Source organism: Lissotriton vulgaris, unplaced genomic scaffold (genome assembly GCF_964263255.1).
Source record: "Lissotriton vulgaris unplaced genomic scaffold, aLisVul1.2 SCAFFOLD_292, whole genome shotgun sequence".
In the NCBI taxonomy this organism is placed as follows: domain Eukaryota; kingdom Metazoa; phylum Chordata; class Amphibia; order Caudata; family Salamandridae; genus Lissotriton; species Lissotriton vulgaris.
The window spans coordinates 206,541-229,827 of NW_028249215.1; the positions used below are offsets into that span (position 1 = coordinate 206,541).

Consider the following 23,287-nt stretch of genomic DNA (forward strand, 5'->3'; position numbering starts at 1 on the left):
CGAAACGTTTATTTTTTTCTTCTAGTTTACGAGTTGTCCTCTACAAATCTCCTTTATCTTGCTCTGGAGTACTAGTATGTGTGAAACTGTGCTCTGGAATAGACAGTCATAATTTTTGAGGCATTGTATAATTAGAGGTGCTGGCCATGTTCTGGATGGGACAATGCGGGGGAAGGGAATGGAGCAATTCGTTTTGCGTATTACATCTGTGTTGGTCCACACTGCTCGGCCTCACTTCCACTATGGGACTGCTATGTTATTTCTTATCCTTGTCCCTCATGGGGAGATGCTTCCATTGACTCTAGGAGTTTAAACACTGTATCATTCTTGAATTCCCCTTACTTGCCATGCTCCTCTTGACGTTTCATATATACGGACGTGTCTTCACTCATGTATTGTATACTATAAATGCTAATAAATGTATGTTTAAAAAAAATAAAGTAGGGAGTTGTGCCTGTTGGCTCTTGATTTATGTGTATTCGATCGGTGGTCTGAACCGGGGCCTGGAAGGAATGTAACACAACATGAGCATTATCTGACATAACCTATCACATATAAAGCACCAAAACAGTGGAGAGCGTTCAAAACTACTTATTTTATTTGCTTCACTTCCCTGAACAAAAACCTGTACAAAAGCTCCAAATACTTTTTAAGCACCATAAGGTTTGGCCAAGGTTGGAAGGCAACTTTTTAATACAAAAACAGTATACTTCATATATCGGACACAGTCCTTGTTTGGCATGTCAGCTGTACAAACACAAAGTAAGTACATGTAAGTAGCCTATCTTCATGCTAATTAGTGAACTTCATCAAGTTGCTTTTAATATTAAGATTAATACAAACATTATCCTTTGGAGAAGACACTTTTTTAAATGACACTGTTCATACAGTCAAAATGTCGGCTGCCAACAGGATTCTTTCTATCTATTGCAGATATAGGGGGGTCAAATTGAGGCCAGATTCATTGAATAACCATCAACTATGCAAGTGACTCCTAGTTAGATGGATTAGTATGCACATTTATTTGATGTGGATATTTATTTTTAATTGGGCATGGAGCACCCTTACTGGACCATACATGGCCACCACTACTTGTAAACCATACAAACAGATTACAATACGACATTGAATCCTGCTCTTCTCCCCGACCAACTCTGAGGTTTGTCCTGGTCATATGATGGGGTTTTCCATACAATGTTCATTCAGCATTGATCATCAAGACATCAACCTCTTATCATTAAGTAGATGTACTAAGTGTTATAGAAATAGTTTAGTACTGTACTAAACTATTTCTATAACACTTTCAGGGCAAATTGGTTAAATTAAATTTAGATGACCCCTGAACCTTCTGATCTTCCTTACCAGCGAAGGCGTCATATACAGCTAAATTCAGAGATGAGCTGCAACTCGCTCAAGCTGGCTGTGCACATTCTTTGCAACCAAAGAGTAACAACTATGTTTGCCTGCTTCCTCCTTTTTCCACATCACTAATTGAATTATAATTTCTGACAGGAAGAATTAGACTCAATTGGCAAACCCATCACAGTTTTCTTCTATCAGCCTCTCTGGCATCTCCTCTCAGGGGTTTGAGACACCCTGCTGTAAATGGTGGAGATGCTTTGTGTTACTTTTATTTGGTATACCATATTTTTATCGTTGGGTCATGCATTTGGTCCACTAACAGATGGCCTAAGTCCAATGCTGTAAACAGGTGAAATGTAGTGCTACACATATGAAACAGTCACAAATGTACTCTGGACCAAAAAAACTCACATGCTGGACAAACATTAAGAGTGAGGTGTGACATGGCTGCATGCCATTTAATGGGGCAGTCCAGGTCTTTCTTCCTCTGGTTTCACCGGTGCTTACCAGCTCTGCTCTATAAGAGCACATAGAGACAGATTTATGGCTAATTTTAAAAGTTGCACCCATTCCGAAAGAAAGCTGCCTCCAGTCTAACCACCATTGAATTGTTCCAACTCCTGTGGCTAAAGCAGCCTAAACTGGCAGCCATCGCTCCTTCTCAACAAAAGGTAGTCTGAATATTAGGTACTGTAATATCACTGGACTGCCATGACAGTTTGGCCAAAACTTGCTTAATACATTGTGATTCACACTCGGAGGCCGTACATTTTTGGCCAGTGTGGTGTATTTAATGAGGCTCAATGCCTCTTGGCATTGGCCATACGCCCTTGGTTGCAGATGATAAGGTCAAATAAACAGTAAGGCATCCAAATGTACACATTACCAATTGGGAAAACAACGCACGTAGGAGGTATAATACTTTGCCAACAATGCATAAAGCAGCAAATGACAGAGCAGGCACTTCTCACACTCTACAAAGGCTGGCATTGCGTTGGACAATTTCTTTCCTTTTTCACAATTAAGAAGGTACATAATTATATTTCTCAAATGTGTGCCTCAAACAAGAAACCAATAGATAGATTGACTTCTCTAATTTAACACACAAAAACATTTTCAATCAATAGACCGTTTAAACTTTGAAAGATTTCTTCCTCCCAGAAGTACATTTTTCTGCAGCTGAACCTACGAGTAAACAAAACCTCTTCCTCAATTATTTGTTTTTAAGGTGTGCCTCCGTTTCCAGTTCAATATTTTTCATGTACACAGTTTCTTGCTACAGAAAGCTCTGGCTTATTTTTAAAGAATGCTTCACTTACTACTACATACAACAAATGTAAACTCCATTTCTACCCTCGCTTACAACAGAATATCAACCATGCATGTCATCGTTTGAGGCAATGCTTGATTCCAGGTAACCTAACAATGTAGGAGTACGAAATCAACTAGCAAAGACGACAACACAGTCTGCATTTTTTTTCTAATTACGTTTTGGCACCTAGAGAGGTAGAGAGCACACATGACACATCCACATTTTCATGACAGAGAGAAAGCAGCAGCTCAGATATTAAAAACGATCCTATGTCCATTTTTGCACTCCTTTGCAGGTTAGTTGCCAGCATTGGAGATTAGTAGTCATTTTCTTCACAAAACATGACCACGTAACAGGAGTAGGTAGTCCAGAAATGTTTGGGGCTTTTCTCCCGGTTTAAAGAAAAGGATCTTTGGCAGTTTATCTTGTCCATCATTTGGACAACTGCATGTCCTGTATCCTCCTGGTAAATGGGCATAGATGACTATCTAATCTTTGAAAGAAGGTCATACTTTAAAAACTTTAACCAGTGTGCGGCTTAAAATACCAAAAATAGGGTTCGGCCTACTTGTGCTTATTTTTATTTGTGGCCTAGTTTGCCAACTGATAGTAAAAGGTTTGGCCCAAACTCGCTTTGCAGAACTGCGAGTGGGTCCAATTGATGCAAAATTCTAATTTCATAGCTACCGAGTATAAATAGTGGTGGACAAGGCACTTCTCTACATACCACATCCATAGGGATATAAAGTATGTACACACACAAGGTTTTGTGTTAAACTTCTAAGCAATACTGATTACAAGGCAGTTAAAGCACTCACATTGTGATCACTTTGTCCTGGTGACTTGTACTTATAATTCCATTACAAAACGTTTGAAACCCCTGACAGGAATAACCTTTGTTTAGGATTTCATAACGCTCTAATTTTTGGGCTACGCTACTCGTGTCAATACAGCCTCCATCCTTCAGCATAGAATTTCCTAAATCATTTGCAATATTTGAATTGCACAATTTCTATATCCTTCTTTTGCAAGTCACAACAGTTTAGCAGAACCTTAAACTTATGGAAGTCCTGTATGCCTTTTAAAAGGATATTTTGGATTTAAAAAAAAGACAACTTATGGACTCAGTTAGTTCAACAGGCACAACCACTGTTGCTTATTGCTTGGTCTGCAAAGTATGTGATGGAACAAAGTCCTTGTGATACGTTAACTGGCTGGTCACAGGTTTTCCTCCATTGACAATGCAAACATGCACAGTAAAATTTGCTATATAGTGTGCCTCTTCTGTGGGAAATGTTTTTGAAATTAGCTTTTCTGCTGCTTCTTATAGTCCATTGTTTGCCCGTTACCACCATGTAAACAGAAACTTGTAAAAGAAGTCATAGGATTTAAAACGGAAGCCTTTGTCAGCAACATGAGGTTGGTACAACGTTTTGTAGCCCTTTGCCTCAATGTCAATTTTAATACAGTCCAATAGGTCTAAAACGGACGGGGATGCCTTCCAGGGTCCAAACTTCACCACAGAATCTTTGTCTGTGTCAAGGGTATTCAGGGCATCGTGACATTTGTTGGCGTCCTCCTCAGTCCTGACAATGCACACAATCACGTTGGAGTGTCGCGAGGCCACTGCCTCAGCCCTGGCGATACGGATCATCACTTCAATGTTCTCACGATAGTTGGGTACCCGAGCCAAGAACTGCTTCCTGCCAACCTGTTCGCCAAAGATCAACGGAGAGTCCTCAAGCTGCTTCACCAATGGATCAATCTCATAAAACAAGGCCTCCCTATAAACATCTTGCACGAACTGGGTGGGAACCACGTTGCTGCGAAGGAATTCGAGGATATACCTAAAATATGTGCCATCTCGGTCTATGAAGAATCTTCCCTCTGAATCCACTCTCAACTTGGGCTGTCCGCTGAACAGATCATAGAGTTTAGAGCCCTGGCATTTCTTCAGTGTGCTGATGGTGGTGGTGAAGATTTCTCCCCCGACATTTAGCTGCACAATGGCTGAGGTCTAGGAAAGAGACAAAAACACAAAAGGTTTATTTTCTTCTACACAGCAAATCTGAAAGCTTAATAAGTTGCATATCTTTGGGACAAGGACAATTCTAAATACAAGCATTGTTGCTTCAAGAATACATGAACATCCGCTATTATACTAGCTCCGCCAGCAGACAGGCAGTGCTTAAACATCACATGGACAGAAGGGCAGGTTCCAAGACGGGAGAAGAGAGAGGTTGAGGATGTATTTATTTTGCTGGTCCTCCAGCACACTCTCGGATTTCTCCAGGTGTGTTACTTGAAATGTTGCACTTTGGCACCAAAAACCGCATCAAAGGCTGAAACAATTAAGAGACATAGGTTGTGTAATATTTCTGGACTGTTATAACAAACCACACCGATTAATCTGCATTTTCACCAACCCACCTAACCCATTTCAGTTCACACCTATGGTGCACTTTTTTTTACTGGAGGAAAAGTGGGAACAAACAAGAATGACACCGTTTTTAAGAAGTTTGTTCTATATAAAGGGGATGATTCTTTAAGGAGAACAGGGGCTTGAATCAGATATGCAAGTATTTCAAAAAGTTACCCCTGACACCATAAATTACACAATTATCTTTCTTACAGAAGTCCTTTTTATTGACTGTATTCAAATCTATTTTTTCTCCTTTTTTTGCATATATATTTATTTTTGTACCACACATCAACTTTTCTTTTTTTACCTTATATACAATACATTTACAATATTTACATCATATTACTCATACTGTACATATATCTACATCCATTTGTTGTCAATATTTTGATATGAAATCAACTCTTGTATATACAAACACAAAATCTTACTTAACTGAGATTTGCAAGATCATAACTTACTTCATGTATATACAAACAAATAGTCCTACTTAATTAGTGTTGTCAAGATCACCCGCTTTCTTGATCATATCCACATGTCTAATTCGTGGTCCTTAAACAATGCAGTCAACAACTGTATCTTATGCTTTTAGTTCATAGTACATGTATCGGGGAATATATCTTTTTTCCACCGGATGTTCGTAACTTGTTGTAACGTTCAATTATAATTATATGACCAATATAATATCGCCGACGCGTTTCGACCTTGTCGATGTGGGACCTTCACTCTTGATTTTATTAAGGTCTTCTTCAGGGCTGTTTTTAGTGTATTGTAGGACAAATGTTCATCTATAAAAACGATAGATTATCTATTTTAGTGGCCAGAATATATATCAAGTAGTATTACATTGCATGTATTAATGTCATTGCCCTTTAGTCTCATTTGTATACATACCCGCCTTCTTGTTGATGGTGGGTATGTTTGTCTATTCTCACCTGTGTAGCAAAAGGTATTTATTTATTATTTCATAATTGCTTTTTTGTTGACTTTCAGCACTTAGTTTATCTGACGTGCAATTATACATTACATACCCTCAGTGTAGCGTAGTTTACTGTGAGAGGAACCTGGTTTGTATTTCTTCTATGTGACTTTGCCGTGGATGGATTGTCCCGTTTTTTTCTTTTCTGTTGAGTAAAGCAGTGGATAACGTAAGTAAGCGTGTTTGAAATATCCTGCCGATACTCTGCTTATTACGTAAACGATCTCTTATGCTCTCTAGACAAAGTATCTGCGTTGACTATTTTGTAGAGTAGATCATTATTGTTGTCTTTTTGAGGCGTTTTTGTTACAGCTTCTACAGCGGGCGCTTCGCTTTTAACTGGCTTTCAGGTCTTTTGCCCGATTTTTTAACGTAAATGTAGCTTCGTACCTTTTCTTTGCGTCCAAACTGCTTTTTCTTATATCGTCTCATGGGACTGATCGCCTTCGTGTCTTCGGCGTCCTCGTCCTCATTGCCGGTATACTTCCGAGTTTGGAGTTTACGTTCTTTGTGTTTCGGATGGCGTGATATCCCTGCGACGATGTCGCGTAAATTTTTGGGTTGCTGGGGATTGTAGTTCAAAGTTGTATTTTCTGTCCGTCTGTTTTTGTATCATTCATTTTCAATGTTGGCATATGTATATGCAGACTCATACTGTTGGATCGTCTTTTAAATGTTAAATAGCATTATATTTTCATATATGAGTATGTTAGGTTTGTGTTTCATTTTCATTTGCAACGTTTATCTCCTTAGGGTCATCTTAGTTATCCTATTTGACTGTAGGTCGTTGGATGTGAAGACCTGCTTTTCAGATGTTTATTCTTCATTTGAAAACTCCTAATTGTGGTCTCTGTTTACGAGCAACCCAAAAATGTACGCGACATCGTCGCAGGGATACCACGCCATCCGAAACACAAAGAACGTAAACTCCAAACTCGGAAGTATAACGGCGACGAGGACGCCGAAGACACGAAGGCGATCAGTCCCGTGAGACGATATAAGAAAAAGCAGTTTGGACGCAAAGAAAAAGGTACGAAGCTACATATACGTTAAAAAAAAAAATCAGGCAAAAGACCTAAAAGCCAGTTAAAAGCAAAGCGCCCGCTGTAGAAGCTGTAACAAAAACGCCTCAAAAAGACAACAATAATGATCTACTCTACAAAATAGTCAACGCAGATACTTTGTCTAGAGAGCATAAGAGATCGTTTACGTAATAAGCAGAGTATCGGCAGGATATTTCAAACACGCTTACTTACATTATCCACTGCTTTACTCAACAGAAAAGAAAAAAACGGGACAATCCATCCACGGTAAAGTCACATAGAAGAAATACAAACCAGGTTCCCCTCACAGTAAACTACGCTACACTGAGGGTATGTAATGTATGATTGCACGTCAGATAAACTAAGTGCTGAAAGTCAAGAAATAAGCAATTATGAAATAATAAATAAATACCTTTTGCTACACAGGTGAGAATAGACAAACATACCCACCATCAACAAGAAGGCGGGTATGTATACAAATGAGGCTAAAGGGTAATGACATTAATACATGCAATGTAATACTACTTGATATATATTCTGGCCACTAACAGAGATAATCTATCCTTATTATAGATGAAAATTTGTCCTACAATTCACTAAAAACAGCCCTGAAGAAGACCTTAATAAAATCAAGAGTGAAGGTCCCACATCGACAAGGTCGAAACGCGTCGGCGATATTATATTGGTCATATAATTATAATTTAACGTTACAACAAGTTACGAACATCCGGTGGAAAAAAGATATATTCCCCAGAACATGTACTATGAACTAAAAGCATAAGATACAGTTGTTGACTGCATTGTTTAAGGACCACGAATTAGACATGTGGATCTGATCAAGAAAGCGGGTGATCTTGACAACACTAATTAAGTAGGACTATTTGTTTGTATATACATGAAGTAAGTTATGATCGAGAAAATGTGCGATCTTGCAAATCTCAGTTAAGTAAGATTTTGTGTTTGTATATACAAGAGTTGATTTCATATCAAAATATTGACAACAAATGGATGTAGATATATGTACAGTATGAGTAATATGATGTAAATATTGTTAATGTATTGTATATAAGGTAAAAATGGAAAAGTTGGTGTGTGATACAAAAATATATATACAAAAAAAGTAGAAAAAATAGATTTGAATACACAGTCAATAAAAGGGACTTCTGTAAGAAAGATAATTGTGTAATTTATGGTGTCAGGGGTAACTCTTTTTGAAATACCGTTTTTAAGAAGAACATTTGTTTTGGTTAATGCATATAAATCGGGGGGTGGTGGGGGGGGGGGGGGCGCGGGGGGATGTATTTTGCCAAAACTTGAGTAGCATCATCGGTGTTAGAACTCTAGCACCGCACGACCTCCTAGTCCCTCTGCTGTTTTCTTTTTATAACGTAGGACCTGCTCATAGCCTGTGTGAAAACCAAAAATGCACTAACCTGTATTAGTTCAATCGCCACTAGTTTTTGCAAGGGCTAACATTGGCCACGCAAAGAGCCTATCTCTGAGATGGAGCCTCATGTCGGATCCTACGGTATGAACGTTTGAGACGAGATTGTTCAACCAAAAACTGTGTACATTTTTGGTACTATTTGAAGACCGCTCTCTCTAGTTCTCATGAGCTCAACTTGGTAACTTGTGTTCATTTTAAGCAATTACAAAGAGGCTACTACTAGAAATTTTTGGAGAGTAGAACATAAATGTGAGTACGGTCTTCTTTCCACAAGTTTACCGCTATTGACCTTTGCCGGAGAACACCTGGCTGATTAACTTTGTGAATCACAAAACACCAATTTTTCTTTTGTCAATAAACCGTTTCAGACTGCAATTGGCATGTGAGGAGATTTTCTTTGATCTCTGTAAAGGGGAGACCCCACCACCCTCTTGTGTTTTCAAATGGTGCATGGCTTTATTACCGAGCAGGTTGTTGGGAAAGTGCATTTTTGAAAGAGCCACAGATCACTTGTCTGAATGGATAGGAAATTCTATTGTAAATTAGTAGTTCAAAAGTCTAGACAAGCAACTGGAATGTTGTCTACTACATTGAAAAGTAACAGAATTCAAACAGCAGGAGAATGTATATGCATGAACACTTCAGTCTCATGTATATACAGCTGGTTACTGAGGGGAAATTATAGCAATCAGTTCAATAACGGAACACCACATCTTTTTGTGTACTAGTATTGTATTGCAATATTTATATAGTGCTTACTACCCCATGTGGGCGCTGAAGCACTTGCCTTGATGGGTAGCATGCTACACCATATAGGGTGTGTGGTTGGAGGTGTGTTGTCTTTGTTTTCATCCATCATTACCATCAATGCGAGCCTCACAATGAGCACCTTTAAATGGTATTGTGAACCCTGTTCCTTTACCAGGCAGTGGTTGCAATGAAAGGGAAAGGTGATAAGAAAGGACATTTGGGCTGTGCAGATCTGTGTTCATCGATTTGCTGGTGTATGCTGTGATGCGCATGCACCCAATGTATGCCTTGAGCCAGTGGTATAGCAAGGGCGCTGTGGGCGCTAGTGCAAACAAGAAACCCCTTTCACTAGGGTTCAGTAGTAACAAGTATTTGCAATGCAATAGCTCTTGCATTACTGAAAGTTTGAGCTACTGGTGTTGCATAATTATTTGAAACCCCAATAACTCAAACTTTCAGTAATGCGAGACCTATTGCATGGAGAATGATGGTTTAAAAAGTAAACAGTACATGTTCTAAGTGCAAGCGGGCACATATAAATTTTAAAAAAGGACTTGAAAACAGTGAAGGCTCAAACAAGCTTTACTCGGAAATATGTCCTGCAGCATCCACTAGCCCACTGCACAATGGTGAAAGGGGTAAAACTATTTCAGCCAAGTGGGTGTTGCACCCCTTTCTTAGCTCTCCAGTTAGAAATAAACCCGCTCAAGAGAAAATGTGCTGAGGGCTGGATGGTATAATATGCTTCAAGGTCGCAGGGCAGTGTGTTTGTACAGCATGCCTGAAAAGGGCGTAGCAAGATGGGGCAGGTGGTCCATGGTGCATATTCGGATGGGTTCGCCAAAAGAGGCACAAAAGACAGGTTGGAACAGGGGTGGTTATCTGTTCGAAGCAGGAAACAAGTGGGAGAAAAGGAGTGTCCAAGCGTGTCAAGTTGGATTGGGAGGAGATAAGTAGAATTTATGCAAAGCAGAGACAACAGGAAGTTCTAGACAAAGAAACTGGATGCCAAGGTTTCACCAAGAGAGACCAAAGAGGAAGTTAGGTGATCACACACCAGAAAACATGGCATATACCATCGACAAAGGATTTATAGACCATAAGTGTGGATTAGTGCCATGAAACCCTTTACACTTATGACCGCTTATTAAATAGTGTTAGACCTGGCACCATTGGTGTGGGTCTCCCCTGCATTTTTTGCCTTTCCTCCTGTGTTTTTGCTGTGTATTGGACTCGTTTTGCTGGTCTAAATGCTTTGGGCACTTTGCCACGGCTGTTCAGTGACAAAGTGCACGTGCTCCCTTTGTAAATTGTTGTTATGGATTAGTGATCTCATGATTGGCATATCTGATTTACCAGTCGTTACAGCACTCAAAAGTTATTTTCACTGTGGTAGGCCTAGCTGTCCTATGTAGAAAACTAGAGTACAGATTACAATACTAATACTGTGTCTCGGGAAACGTATCAGTTAGAAAAATAATTGGACACCTATTTGTAATAGTTTTTAAAAATCCAATTCAATGGTGAAGTTGGACTTTTAATAAATATTAATGAAAAGTAACTTTTACAAAATTATCTTTCCCCTGCCTGAAGCTCCTGGAAGCCAATTTGCGTTCCCACGAACAGGAATTCGAGCCTGTGGAGACCCACAGGCACCAGGGTCCTCCAATATCGCTCTCAGGTAGATCGCTTCTCACTCATTCACGTGGGAGAGGCTGAACCTAGCTCTTTTGTAAACAGTTGCTCCTTTTCCAGGGCAAGCAGGCCCTTCAGTCTCAGGCAGGCACACTTCTAGGCATTCAAGGGCAGGGACACAGCTCCTCCTGCAGGGAATCCAGATTTTAGTGCTGTCCAGCCATCTCTGGCAGTCTGGCTGTAAGGTAGACACCAGCTGTGGTGGCACAACAGTCTTGTGAGCACTCTGCAGAGTACTCCCTTCCTTAGTCTTAGAGAACGTGGAACTGGAACCAAGTGGGGTGGTTTGTATCCCACTTATACACAGCTCCCAGACAAGGGATCCACTGTAGAACTGGTTTAAGGGGATTCTTCTCTCAATTCTCCTTTCCAAGCTGTTCTCCAGACCCAACCTTTGTGTACCGAGAGATTGCACACACCACACGCCCCACACCCTGTCCCACCCCCACTGGGGTTGTCTCTATCCTGGAACATCCACAATAAAGGCACAGAGGTTTCTGCATCTAGCCAATACCAGACCAGCTAAAAAGAGCATTCAGTGAAAGAAAAAAAGGGCAGGTTTCACCTGGACACTTCGTCACCTTTCACAACAGAGACTGCAGTTCACCACTCACTCTTACAGACCACCAAATGGCAGAGCTCGGAGAGACTAAACAAACTCCTTCCAAACAAACTGCCTCTCAGGAACCCGGTCTCCATTTCCCTCACTTCAGTGTCTGGGGTTCCTCCGACCAGCTGCAGGAATGCAAGTAGTACACTTCCAGACTAGGAGCACAGTCCTCAACCTCCATCTTGTGTTAGGCCAGGCCAGGGGTATCCAAAATTAATTCCGCTGGAATCCATACTCTGGCTCATTCGCACACCATGTATGTGCTACACTGGCTACATACACACACACACACACACACACACAACCATGCACTCTGGATGTCAGCGCAAGAATCTGGGCAAAAGTTAGAAGCAGACCTTTAAAGATGTGAGACAACCTGAGCAAGCCAGATAAAAGGTCTGGTCACACTACTGATTCTGTTAACCACTAAATGCTGCGACCACCGCTCTATGTTCTAAATCCAAACTAGGGACATTAGTCCACTATCAGTAACGAAGGCATGTGTGGTGCTGCCCCCAGGTCACAGGGAGGAGTCAGATCCTGTCACAGTCGGAGACAGGCCTAGCACAGAACAGGGAGAGTGCACTTTTTAAATGTATACGTGTTGTTAAGCACATCTTTTTTATTGCAGAAACACTGGAGGAAGTATTTAGAAATATGGTATTTTTTAACGTGGTCTTACACAATAAAATAGCTACATTTCAGGATTTCAGAAACAGGAGCCTAAGAATCCGAGCGAAGTCAGCAGAAAGTTGCGATGAGAAACACAGGATAGCTTTGGTGGGCCTAGAGCAACCAATATTAGGTCGTAACCAATTGTAAGAGCAGAATTGGAGGTATGAGTTTTCCAAAATTATAATTTTTCAACTACAAAAGAAATATTTGCAAACACTAATAATTGTGAAACGCTGCTCTATGAAGTCTCTAGAAGCTTTCAAACAAAAAACGGACAGTACTCACTAAATATTTACAAAATGATTCAAGCAAGCAATTATTTGCCAACAGTGTGAATCTGCTGGTCCACTAGACTTTTAGACAGTGAAAGGGACGTGCAGAAATTCATCTTAACACAAGAGTGCATAAACTCTCACCTTAAAATGCCAGAAGCTGTAGTATTTGCTGCAGTTTGGTAGAGCCTAAATAAAGCACTACAAAATCTTCAAAGTAATGCAAACAGGAACTACAAGACATAATGCCATTCAGTAGACACTCTCTTAGTGAGTCATTATCTTGACTTTGCATAAACCACTGTAATGCATTAAGCTTCAGAAATATTTCAACCCCTTCAGTAAAAGAACAGCAGACCTGTAACTACATTGAAATAGTTTTACATTGGCCATATTTCTTTGGTTATGACTCAGAACCTTCTCTACCTACACCTCTCACCCCGGTCTCTCAAAACTCCAAGAAAGCAGAAATGACCCTACCTGAACTAAACACCCAAGATGAAAACATATTCAGATTATACATGATCAAACACAAAGATCTTCTACTTGTAGCTTGTTTTCATGCAAAACAAGTACTGGCAAAGTCAATAGTTCTGGAGAAGGCTGCCAACGTTTGGCTGTCATTGGCTGTTTTGTCCTCATGGTTTCTATCAAACTTTAGTTTTGGGGGAGCTGCCTAACCTTCACCAATATTTAATGTAAAAAAAAAAAAAAAAAAAAAAAAAAAAACAGCTGAAAGCAAAAAAAGTTTGTCACAATAAGCACACATTGCCATAGCAGTCCGTGGTACATAAGGGAACTACCTTGTACGCGGATGTGCTCTTGTGAGAGAGAGCAATGCCATCCCTCACAGTGAAGTGTAATTGGAATCATTACCCCAACAATCGCAAATGCTGAAGATCAAAAGTATCAGCAGACAGTCATTGCACAAAATCTGCTAAGAGATTATAGCTGGAGTGGACTGACCCATTGCCTTATGCTGTTGGGGAGGAAGTGAAATGTGCATGACCCAGAAGTAGACAACTGAATGAAGAGGGCTGGCTGAATGCCCCTATATTAAAGCATATTGTATCCATAACTTGAGCAAAATTAAAAGGTCATGGCCAGGGCACAACTTCACAAGTCCTATAAAAAGAAGTGGGGGGACTGACCAAGCTAGGCACTATGCAAGTGACATCATGATGCATGCCATCACAGCACATGTAGTCACGACGTAGCTCAATAAAAGAAAAGTGTTATTTAAATTATTTGTGTAAATACTAGGACAGACCACCCCATCTGAGTTTTACAGCGTCTGCACTTATATATATACAGGGACAGAACAAAGGCAAATGCATGCATCTCTTAACAGTGGCGGCTGGTGATTTTTGAAAGTGGTAGGGCGTCATACCTGCCAGACTTTCACCCCATTTTATTCAACATTTGGCTCACTCATATTCACTACCTCTCACATTTACTCGCTCACTCTTAAATCACATTCTCTCACTCATTCTCACTTCTAGCAACACCTCACGGAAATGGTGGTAGAAAGGTCTCTCACATGATTACACCGGGGCATGATGAATGCTAACAATCCGACTTCTTCTCAAGGAGAGAAAGTGCGTCACTGGAGGAAGCAGCCAGCCACGCGCATATCTCAAGGTTAATATTACAATCCCCAAGTTCATGTCCTCCAATCAACCCCTTCATGAGTTAATTTTGCCCCTTATGTTTTCATGAAAAGCCAAACTTTCTTTCAAAACCATTCGTTTTACCCTTCAACTCCTTTATTCTGTGCCACCAACATTTACCCCTCGTTTGTGTCAATGCACTCCTCTTACAACCAGCCGTGCCCAGTACCAAACCGCTAGTTTCACATACCTGCTTTGTACATGAATACTAGTCCATCACCCCCATCTTTGTTACCGTAAATGTTTGTGCACCCCTTGAACCACCCCCATATAACCACTGCTTCTCAGAACCACACCTGAATAGCCTAGCCAGTCACGGCCGGTAAACTACCGTCCGGAGACTCCGTCCCGACTCCCGCCGTCCTGGTTTTCAAGTCATGCAGCACGTCATCAGGAAGGCGGCGCGGAAGGCAGCCTCCATCCCCTCCACCGCAGCCAGCGCTGTGATTGGTTCAGCCGGCTGCCCTACCCGCGTCATTTCTCTCTGTATGCTGCAGCATACAGAGAGACAGGGAGAGTGGGTGTTACTCGAGGGCAGGGGGGAGCGGCTTTCCTACTGTTGTTAATACTGTCTGTTTGGGAAGCTTCTCAGGCTGCCCAAACAGACAGTATTAACAACAGTGGGCAAGCTGCTCCCCCCTGCCCTCGAGTAACACCGCCCACTTTAAACCAGGAACTTCTGCTTTCTCACCGTGCAAGAAGGCAGAAACAAATGGTAGTTATTACGGCAATAACTACCATTTGTTTCTGCCTTGTCGCACAGCGAGAAAGCAGGGGGGCGGCGCCCAAACGCCCCCATGGAGAAGCCGCCACTGTCTCTTAAGTACCTGTGAGGAAATAGCAAACGGTGTGCCTTTGTTTCCCTCTGTGGCATTTACATTATGTGAGGTTCAACTTCCAGGCCGCCTTCAGTCAAGATAGTCAAACAAAAGGAGGCCTGATGGCCCCCTAACTTCGGTCTGACTGGAGGTTTAAAAAAAACACCCCTTGCTGCCTGCACGATGCTGCTGGAAATGGAAAGCATACAACGTGCAGGCGCTTCTGAACGTGTCCCAGTGTCTTACATCAGGACAAGTTCAGCATATTTCTGTGGGGCCCAACTTCTTGGCAGGGGGGACGGCGTACACCCTGTGAAAAAAGTGGGTGGACGCAGTGTACTCCCGACTCGTGCCCTGTTCATGACTAACAACAGACCTAACAAGCATTGGCATAGCCAATAGGTCTCGCTTTTGGGACCGTATAAGTATTTAGTTATGCAGCACAATATCCTTGGTGCAACAACATCAACTGTTGCATGGCTAAACACTTATAAGGTCCCAAAGGCGAGACCTATTGGCTATGTCAATGCTTTTTTGTATTAGACCGATAGTGAAGCACATTAAGGAATATTTGGTCGCAGACGTGGAGATGGGACAGTGCGAAAAGTCTCTTGTACCAGGCAGACCAGATGATACATTCAAGGATGAGCGGATGTGTGGTTTATTGTGCGACCTGGTTAATAGGGAGTATACCGTCTCCCAGAAAAAACAAAGTTAAGATGCCTGCTTCAGTGCGTCAAATGCGAATTAAGTTATTTTTGATTTGGACTGTCAGATGTTCACACATGGAGAGCATGTGCGAGACATACAACGAGATACAGGCTGTGAGGGAGGCACACATGGGCAGCATTAGAGAGGGAGACAGCGATAGACAGGGTGTAAAACGGGAACATGTGTGGACTGGCTGCGAGTGGACTGTGACAGAAAGGCACAGACGGTCTGACATAGGCACACATGGATAGGGTGTGAGTGACACTGTGAAAGACAGGCGGTGGGAGAGGCAAATAGACTATGCGAGAGGTGGTGCAGACAGCGAAAGGTGTCGTATGGGTTGATTGCAAAGTGAAGCTCTCGCAACAGATTGCAAGGCTAGCACGCGCAGGGACAGGCTGCAAGAAGGTCACACACAAGAGACAGTCTGCCTGGTAGGTGCAGGACTGTTCTGAGAGAGTCATAAAGCCATGCTTTTAGGAATTTTTCACTAACGGAATTTTTGAGAAGCTAAAGTAGAAAGATGCCTTGAGACAGATTGTGGGAAAAGCCCACGCAGAGAGACAGACTGTGCGAAAGGGTAATGGAGACAGACTGTGCGAAGCATTTAGATTCTGACTGTTGTAGAAGATGGAACAGAAGTGTGTGATGGGCACAGACAGCGACAGACTGCGAAAGCCACACACAAAGAGAAACTCTGCAAGGGGTGGCACAGAGACGGTCTGAGAGATGCCCGTAGAGTGAGAGAATATGAAAGAAGCATGTGCAGCGACAGTCTCTGAAATATACTAGAGGCAGGCTGTGTGAGGGGAACAAATGCATGCTGTGGGAGTGGTGCACATGCACAGCAAGCAAGGCAAGTCACAGACTGTGAGAGGCACACACAGACAGCTGGTTAGAGCCGACACTGGGTTTACCCTGTGACAGAGACACATTTGGAGACAGGCTCGGTCTCCTCTCGCAGATGGATCTGCGCTTCCCTCTTCAGTTTGTCTCTCTGCTCTACGTGCTTCTTTTGAACGCGGTCTGGCTTTGTGCCTCATCGACAAAGAGGAGCGCTTTTCTCAATTAAATTGGGACAGTTGGCAAAATGGGAGAAAGAGAGGGGCGTACTCGCATCAAGACTGAGAGATTCGAACAAGCACGTGGACAGGCAACAGTAAAAAAAAAAAACAAGGGAGAACAAGCACAAGCACGCCTCCCACAGCAGCAGGGGGAGGGGAGAGAGGAAGGAGCCTAAGCCGGATTCCCTTGCGGGAGAAAGCAGCAAGGCCCAATAATTGCTGACATTTGGCGCCGGTGCGCGATCCCGGAAGGGAATCGCCAAACGTGCACGCGTTGCCATTGAAGGCAATGCAACGCGTGCAGGTTTTTGGCTCAAAAGGAGAATCAATGGCTAAAGGTCTCCTTCCTATGCAGCTCATGCGCGCTGCGTAGGAGAGACCTAAAAAGGGTGGAGAAAGATAGAGACACTCCAACACGACCATCATGTGCAAAGAAGAAGCAACCAACATGGAAAAAGGAGAACAGAGGGTTAAAGCAGGCAGAAATCCAGAAAAAAAAGCTGTAACAGACATAATTCATGAAGAAAAAAAAAAGACACCACACATGCCAAGAACACAAGAAAAGCAACAATACCCAGGATCAAAAAAGTGCTGTTTGTAGCACAATAGTACAAAAATCAACTCATGCTCGAGAACGTAGACACCAGGAAAAACTGATAACACACTGTCTATTTTGCATTCAATCCTTCACTTTTCAAACCTTAAACCTCCCACTTATCTGCCCTATCTTTATGTTTACAGACTGGGCTACTCGTTTCAATGCTATAGAATCTTTATTTGGTTATACAAACCATAAAAAAATACCAGAACATATCACTAGTAGTTACATATAATAAAAGACAGTTCATATATTAAAATATCATTAATAGAATCCAATTAATAAAACAAAACGGTTCACCAATAAAAACTACTTTAATACTGTATGTAATATTAAACATCTCATTCTGAAACCTTTCCTTGAACTTTAGTGCTGAAGAAAGCACCATAGGCGGCAGCAGCAAATTTGTAAGTGGTTTATTTCCAAACTCGCAGTGTAGGTGATATCTGAGAAAATATGCTCATCACAAAATGCCACCACAGCATCCACTGACCTCCACTCTTCCCTCAGTCTGGAAACTGCTACACCTGTCCCACGCCAACCATTCCATTCCTCCCTGAAATCCATCAGATTCCATTTCCAGAACATACATTTGCTAGGAACCTTCTACCACATTACCACAAGTGCCTGTAGCATAAAGGATATTAGAGCAAGACAAATATCAACCAAATTCAGCTGTTGTAAAAAAAGAAAAACACAGCAGATATACATTGTCTAAAAGAACATGTCCTCAGCTATGAGCTCAAACAACGTAGCCATGGTAACTTATACAACTTGCAAAATAAACAAAAATGAAGGGTATACTGATTAGAACTACCAATGCATGGACAACAAGGAGGATCCCTAAATCACCCACTAACCTTCGGAGAGGCGGACAAAAATGAACAGTGCTAAAACAAAAACATGTCACATAAACCTATGATGAGGATTAGTCAATGCTCCTGAATAAAATGCAGGACCTCGTTTGGTGGGCTACTCAATTTGCTACATATCAATTTCCTAAGTTCTCCAAAATGTGTCCCCTACCCTATATCATAGATGCACCCTCAGAAAGGAGGAGTACCCTCTTAGGCACTGAACAGGGATGTATAGGGGCTGTTCTTCAATAATTTAAGGTGGAGAAGAACTTGCTCTCTAAATATCAGAAAATTAAATAAAGACCGAGAAACTGTGTGGCAGAAGGATTATGTAGGGCAGGTGAGGGTTCTGTGGGAAATCCACTTTTAAGTAGCCATCCAGTGAAATGAAGAAAACTGGATCCTATACCAAGTCCTGTATCACAGTCCTACCCTCTTTCAACTCCTCCTCACCCCTTCCTCCACAGCCTCATCCTGCAATTGTTCACACCCCCAAAACACTGTGCCTATAGGAGTCAATTCACAATCTTTGACGAAATCTTCATACTCATTCTTTCAACACTGAAACCCTCAAATCACTTCAGTGATCCCCTTCCCTCTAATTTCTTTACTGAGATGAAGAGGTCCTTAGTCCCCTTCTGCACCAAGATAGTAAATGCCTTCCTACTACAAGGTGAGATCCTGGACTACCTAAAGTCGGGGCAGGTTTCGCCCATTCTTAAAAAAACACTGCAGATCCAGAGGACTTGAATAACTTCCGACCAATCACTAACATTCTAACTATTGAAGCTCCTTGAGAAATGTGAACATGTCCAACGATGTAACCACATAGATGAATACCAGCTACTTGATCAATTCCAATGTGGATTTCATCAGTCACAGCACCGAAACAGCCCTTACTCACATTGTCAATGATGTGCTTACAATGCTTCCTGCCTTCCAATCCTCCTCAACCTCTAGTCAGCTTTTGATACTCACAAAAGTGACAATCTCCTTCACCTAATGGAATGCAGGATGGGTCTATCTGGGAGAGTGTTAAAATGGTTTGCCTCGTTTTCCCACAGTGTAACACAAAGAATTTAAGTCAATCAGTCCCTTTCCAATTCCACTCCATTCTCACTCGGGGTTCCTCATGGGTACTCGCTTTCACCCACACACTAACTTGTTTATGGAGCTTCTAACTGAAATCCTCAAAGCATCTAACATCCACTTTCACATGTATGCTGATGACACCCAATTGTACCTGGAAATCTATCCCCAGATGATATCAAGTCACTCAACAAAACCCTACACAAAACCCAAAACTGGCTAACCTCCAACCATCTCAAACGTAACTCCCTAAAAACAGAATTCCTCCTAATCATCCCATCCAAGCAATATCCCACTATTGAAGAATATCTGAAACATCTAATGGCTCTCCACTGCATACTACACATCATAGACTCAACAAGATCTCTGGATGTAATACTAGATAAGAACTTGAACATGCAGGATGTCAGCTCAACTACCAAAGGAGCGAACTAACTGAGCATCCTAAGAAAAATAAAACCCTTCCTCCCCGCCTCATGACTTCAAGTCTGCTGTTCAAGTCTTAGTCATCTCAAGTTTGGAATATGGCAGTGCAACCCTTTGCAGTCTAACTGGCAACAAATTCGCTCCACGTATGGCCTCTATGAACTTGGCTGCAAGGCGAATCACAGAATCCAAAAAAGCAATCACATCTCTCTACATTTTAAATACCTAAATTGGCTCCCATACGAGCCCAGGATACAACAAAATATTGCCTGCATGATTCATAAAGCCCTTCATTTCAACACCCCTCTGTACCTCGCTCAAAAACTGGAACATTCTGGCGGTTGACTATACTCTAGGAGCTCTAACATTCTGCTGCTAAAACCAAAAAAAATTCAAAGAAAGAAGACATATACTCAGGTCTTCTCTAGTATTGCCCCGAAAATCTGGAAAGCTCTGCCTCCGGAAACCTAAGTGAATGCTTCAAATAAAAAAAGAAGAAGTGAAAGTTTTACTGATAAATACTTTCTGAACTAGAAATTAGCCGTGGTTTATTATCTTGTCAGTCTGGCTCTGTACGGGTCTCCTCGCCCAGTTTGGCATTACTACATCCTGTATCGTTCCTTAACATTTTGCTATATTTAACACCCATGTTCTATTGCTTACTTATGCCATTGTATATTTTTTATCTTTGCGTTTTACTGTTCCTTCTCCATTAGCTCAGAGCGGACCATCTGTACCTGTCACAACAACTTTGTTGTTTAGCCTCACTTTTCTCCATCTTATGTGTTTATGACTCTTTGTAAAGTGCTCCAATACCCTGTTGGGTCATGTTTGCGCTATATAAAACGTTTAAAATAAATATCATTCATTCTAAAATGTTCCTTAGTTTGACCAGGTCTGCTTGGATTTGGAGATGACGTGTGACAATATTCACCACATGGACCTTTTAAAAGACTTTATCATTGATTATTCTCCTGTTGAAAATCAATATAGAGCAGGCTTTTGTTGTAACTTCCCGATTGGCTCCTTGAGGATTCAAAATAAAGAGTAAACTTTATGTTCTCTGTATCTCTCACAGTGCACATAAAGAAACGTTATCAGAGTGAAAGGAGAAAATACCAAGTAAGAAGTAGAATGAGAGTAAACTAGTGGAGAGAGTGGCAGAAACTGAATATGGGGGAGCTTGGTTGAAGCAGACAGCAGTAACTCAGGAATTTGCCACATGCTATCTAAAATTATATGGGTCCAGTACACCCAATCCTCTAGCTGAACTCTCTCCTTTGATGGATTCTTTACCTAAAGCCAGCTCCATTAGGCCATGCACTCATCAGCAGCAGACTCAACTATGGAAATGCACTCTACGCCGGCCCTGCCCAGAAACTCCAAACGAAACTGCAGAACATCTAGAACGCCTCCGCCAGATACATTCTGAACCTCCACGCAGCAGTCACATCACCGGCCACCTGAGAGACATTCACTGGCCACCTATCAACAAAAGAATTACTTTCAAACTCCTCACACACCCCTACAAAGCCCTCTACAACGCCCGGCCTGCATACCTCAACCACCACCTCTCCTTCTACACTTCCACCAGACTTCTACGCTCCCCCCAACTGGCCCTGGCCACCATCCTACAGATCTGCAAGACCACGGTTGGAGGAAGATCCTACTAACTCGCTGCGAAGACCTGGAACTCCCTGCCTCTGCACCTAAGGCAATCACCATTGCTGTCGCAATTTAGGAAGGACCTCAAGACCTGGCTTGTCAACTGAAGAGCAGATTCCCTCCGCCTTGAGACTCTTGCAGGTGAGCAGTCGCACTTTATAAGAAAGTTGATTGATTGATGAAGGACTCGCTTAATTCATGTGTGATCTAAAGGCAAGACATATCTGAAGCTACTGCTCAAGAATCACAGAAAAGACTAGCCCGATGGGTTTTAAGAGAGTTTTATTAAAATGGTTTCAGATGCCTTTCACAACTGTTACATGCAATCTTTACCACCTCATGAAAAAAAGAAGAACTCCTTTGAGACGTGTGAGGCAGTCATCACAGTGCTTCTGAAACCCTATCTCTACACTATGTGCTGAGTATTGTCTTACTTTTCAATTTGTAATAAAACCTTTTAACCATTCCACTGATCTAGAACTCAGTTATTATGTGGACCCTTTTATTAAATTGACTGTTTTCCGATAGTCGTATGTATTGGGAGGTGCCTTAAATCGGGGACACATTGCCCAATGAAATTGTGGTTTATCACAGTCTCAGAGTCATCAAATAGTGGTCGTTCTGTAGTGTTGAGGTACATTTTTGGGTTGTGCAAATTACAGGTAATCCCCGCCCACACCGAATTTCGTTCACTCATAGTAAACACTCACGTTATGCATTCTCACACTAGGCACAGCAACTCCTTCTTTCTCATTATTCATAGCTCATTCAAAAGCGTTCAGCGCATTTGAATAGAAAAACTGAGCTCCAAAATGAAAACTTCACACCCTATGAACGAGACTCCACACCCAACTAGCGAGGTGGTGCTCAAAGGCGTGAGTGAGACTCGCATCCAGTTAGTATGGCAGTGCGCCAGGTGTCATTGTGTTAAACTCACACCCAGTTGATTAAAACTGTACATACCCCAAAGTGTAAGAGGTACCTTTATCTAATTTTACTAGGTACGAAACTCGGTCCTAATGAATGAGAATGTCATTTTGTTTCCAAAATACAATAATCAATACAAATTGGCGAAACATGACGTTTAACTCCGATTAAACTGCTTTTATCTCTTCCTAATAGGGTTTACAGTAAAAGTTACCATGCAACTTCGGTGATAGTGCATTCGAACTTGAATATTTAATGAGCCTCTTGCCCCCTTTAACGTAAAAAATAAATATTCATATAAATGCTGGACACAAACAAGGAATCACTAGACTATGTATTCAGATGAGTAGTACTGACCGTGTTTCCGACTGTGATCTGCTTGCCGCTGGACTTGTAATCTGATGATGAGATGCTCATGGTGGCTGGAGCTTCGCCCCTCCAGGTTATCCAAGCCCTCCGTTATTGTTGCTTCTTACGTGGGTCCCTGAGCTGTCTGCGCTGCACTCAGCCTGGGCTGGGCGCAGGTAACAGGTATTTACAGGAGGCGGAGTCAGCCTACGTAGAAGGGTGTAGAAGGCCAAGAGGGAAAGCCTCCCCCACGTCGGCCGCAAGTAGATAAGATCTACTTGAAAGGAAGCTAGAAATCACATGAATGTATTAACATTATCACAGCTCAAAAAAAACAACAATTATTTCCATTCACTTTTACTATTTATATTCTAAACAATTAAAAACTATTTTACATATTTAGTAAGGATGGGACAATGTCTTTTAAGCAAAATATAGGTATTTATTGATTACAAAAATAACTTTTTTTCAGGCTTAGGGTTTTGTTACCTTTGTTTATCATTGACCAATAACCCACTTCAAGATGGCCGAAAGCACAACGGAAACA

The 23,287-nt window shown here is 41.7% G+C and overlaps 1 protein-coding gene across 1 annotated transcript; it reads right to left on the reverse strand.

The window, feature by feature from the left end:
- Positions 1–578: 578 nt before the first annotated feature.
- Positions 579–22,918, reverse strand: LOC147663654 (BTB/POZ domain-containing protein KCTD14-like). The gene is made up of 2 exons (XM_086950290.1): positions 22,750–22,918; positions 579–4,691 (listed from the first exon to the last, which is right to left on the reverse strand). The coding sequence occupies exons 1-2, from the start codon at positions 22,807–22,809 to the stop codon at positions 4,020–4,022; spliced, it is 732 nt and encodes a 243-aa protein (XP_086806416.1). The 5' UTR covers positions 22,810–22,918; the 3' UTR covers positions 579–4,019.
- Between the last annotated feature and the right edge of the window lie 369 nt (positions 22,919–23,287).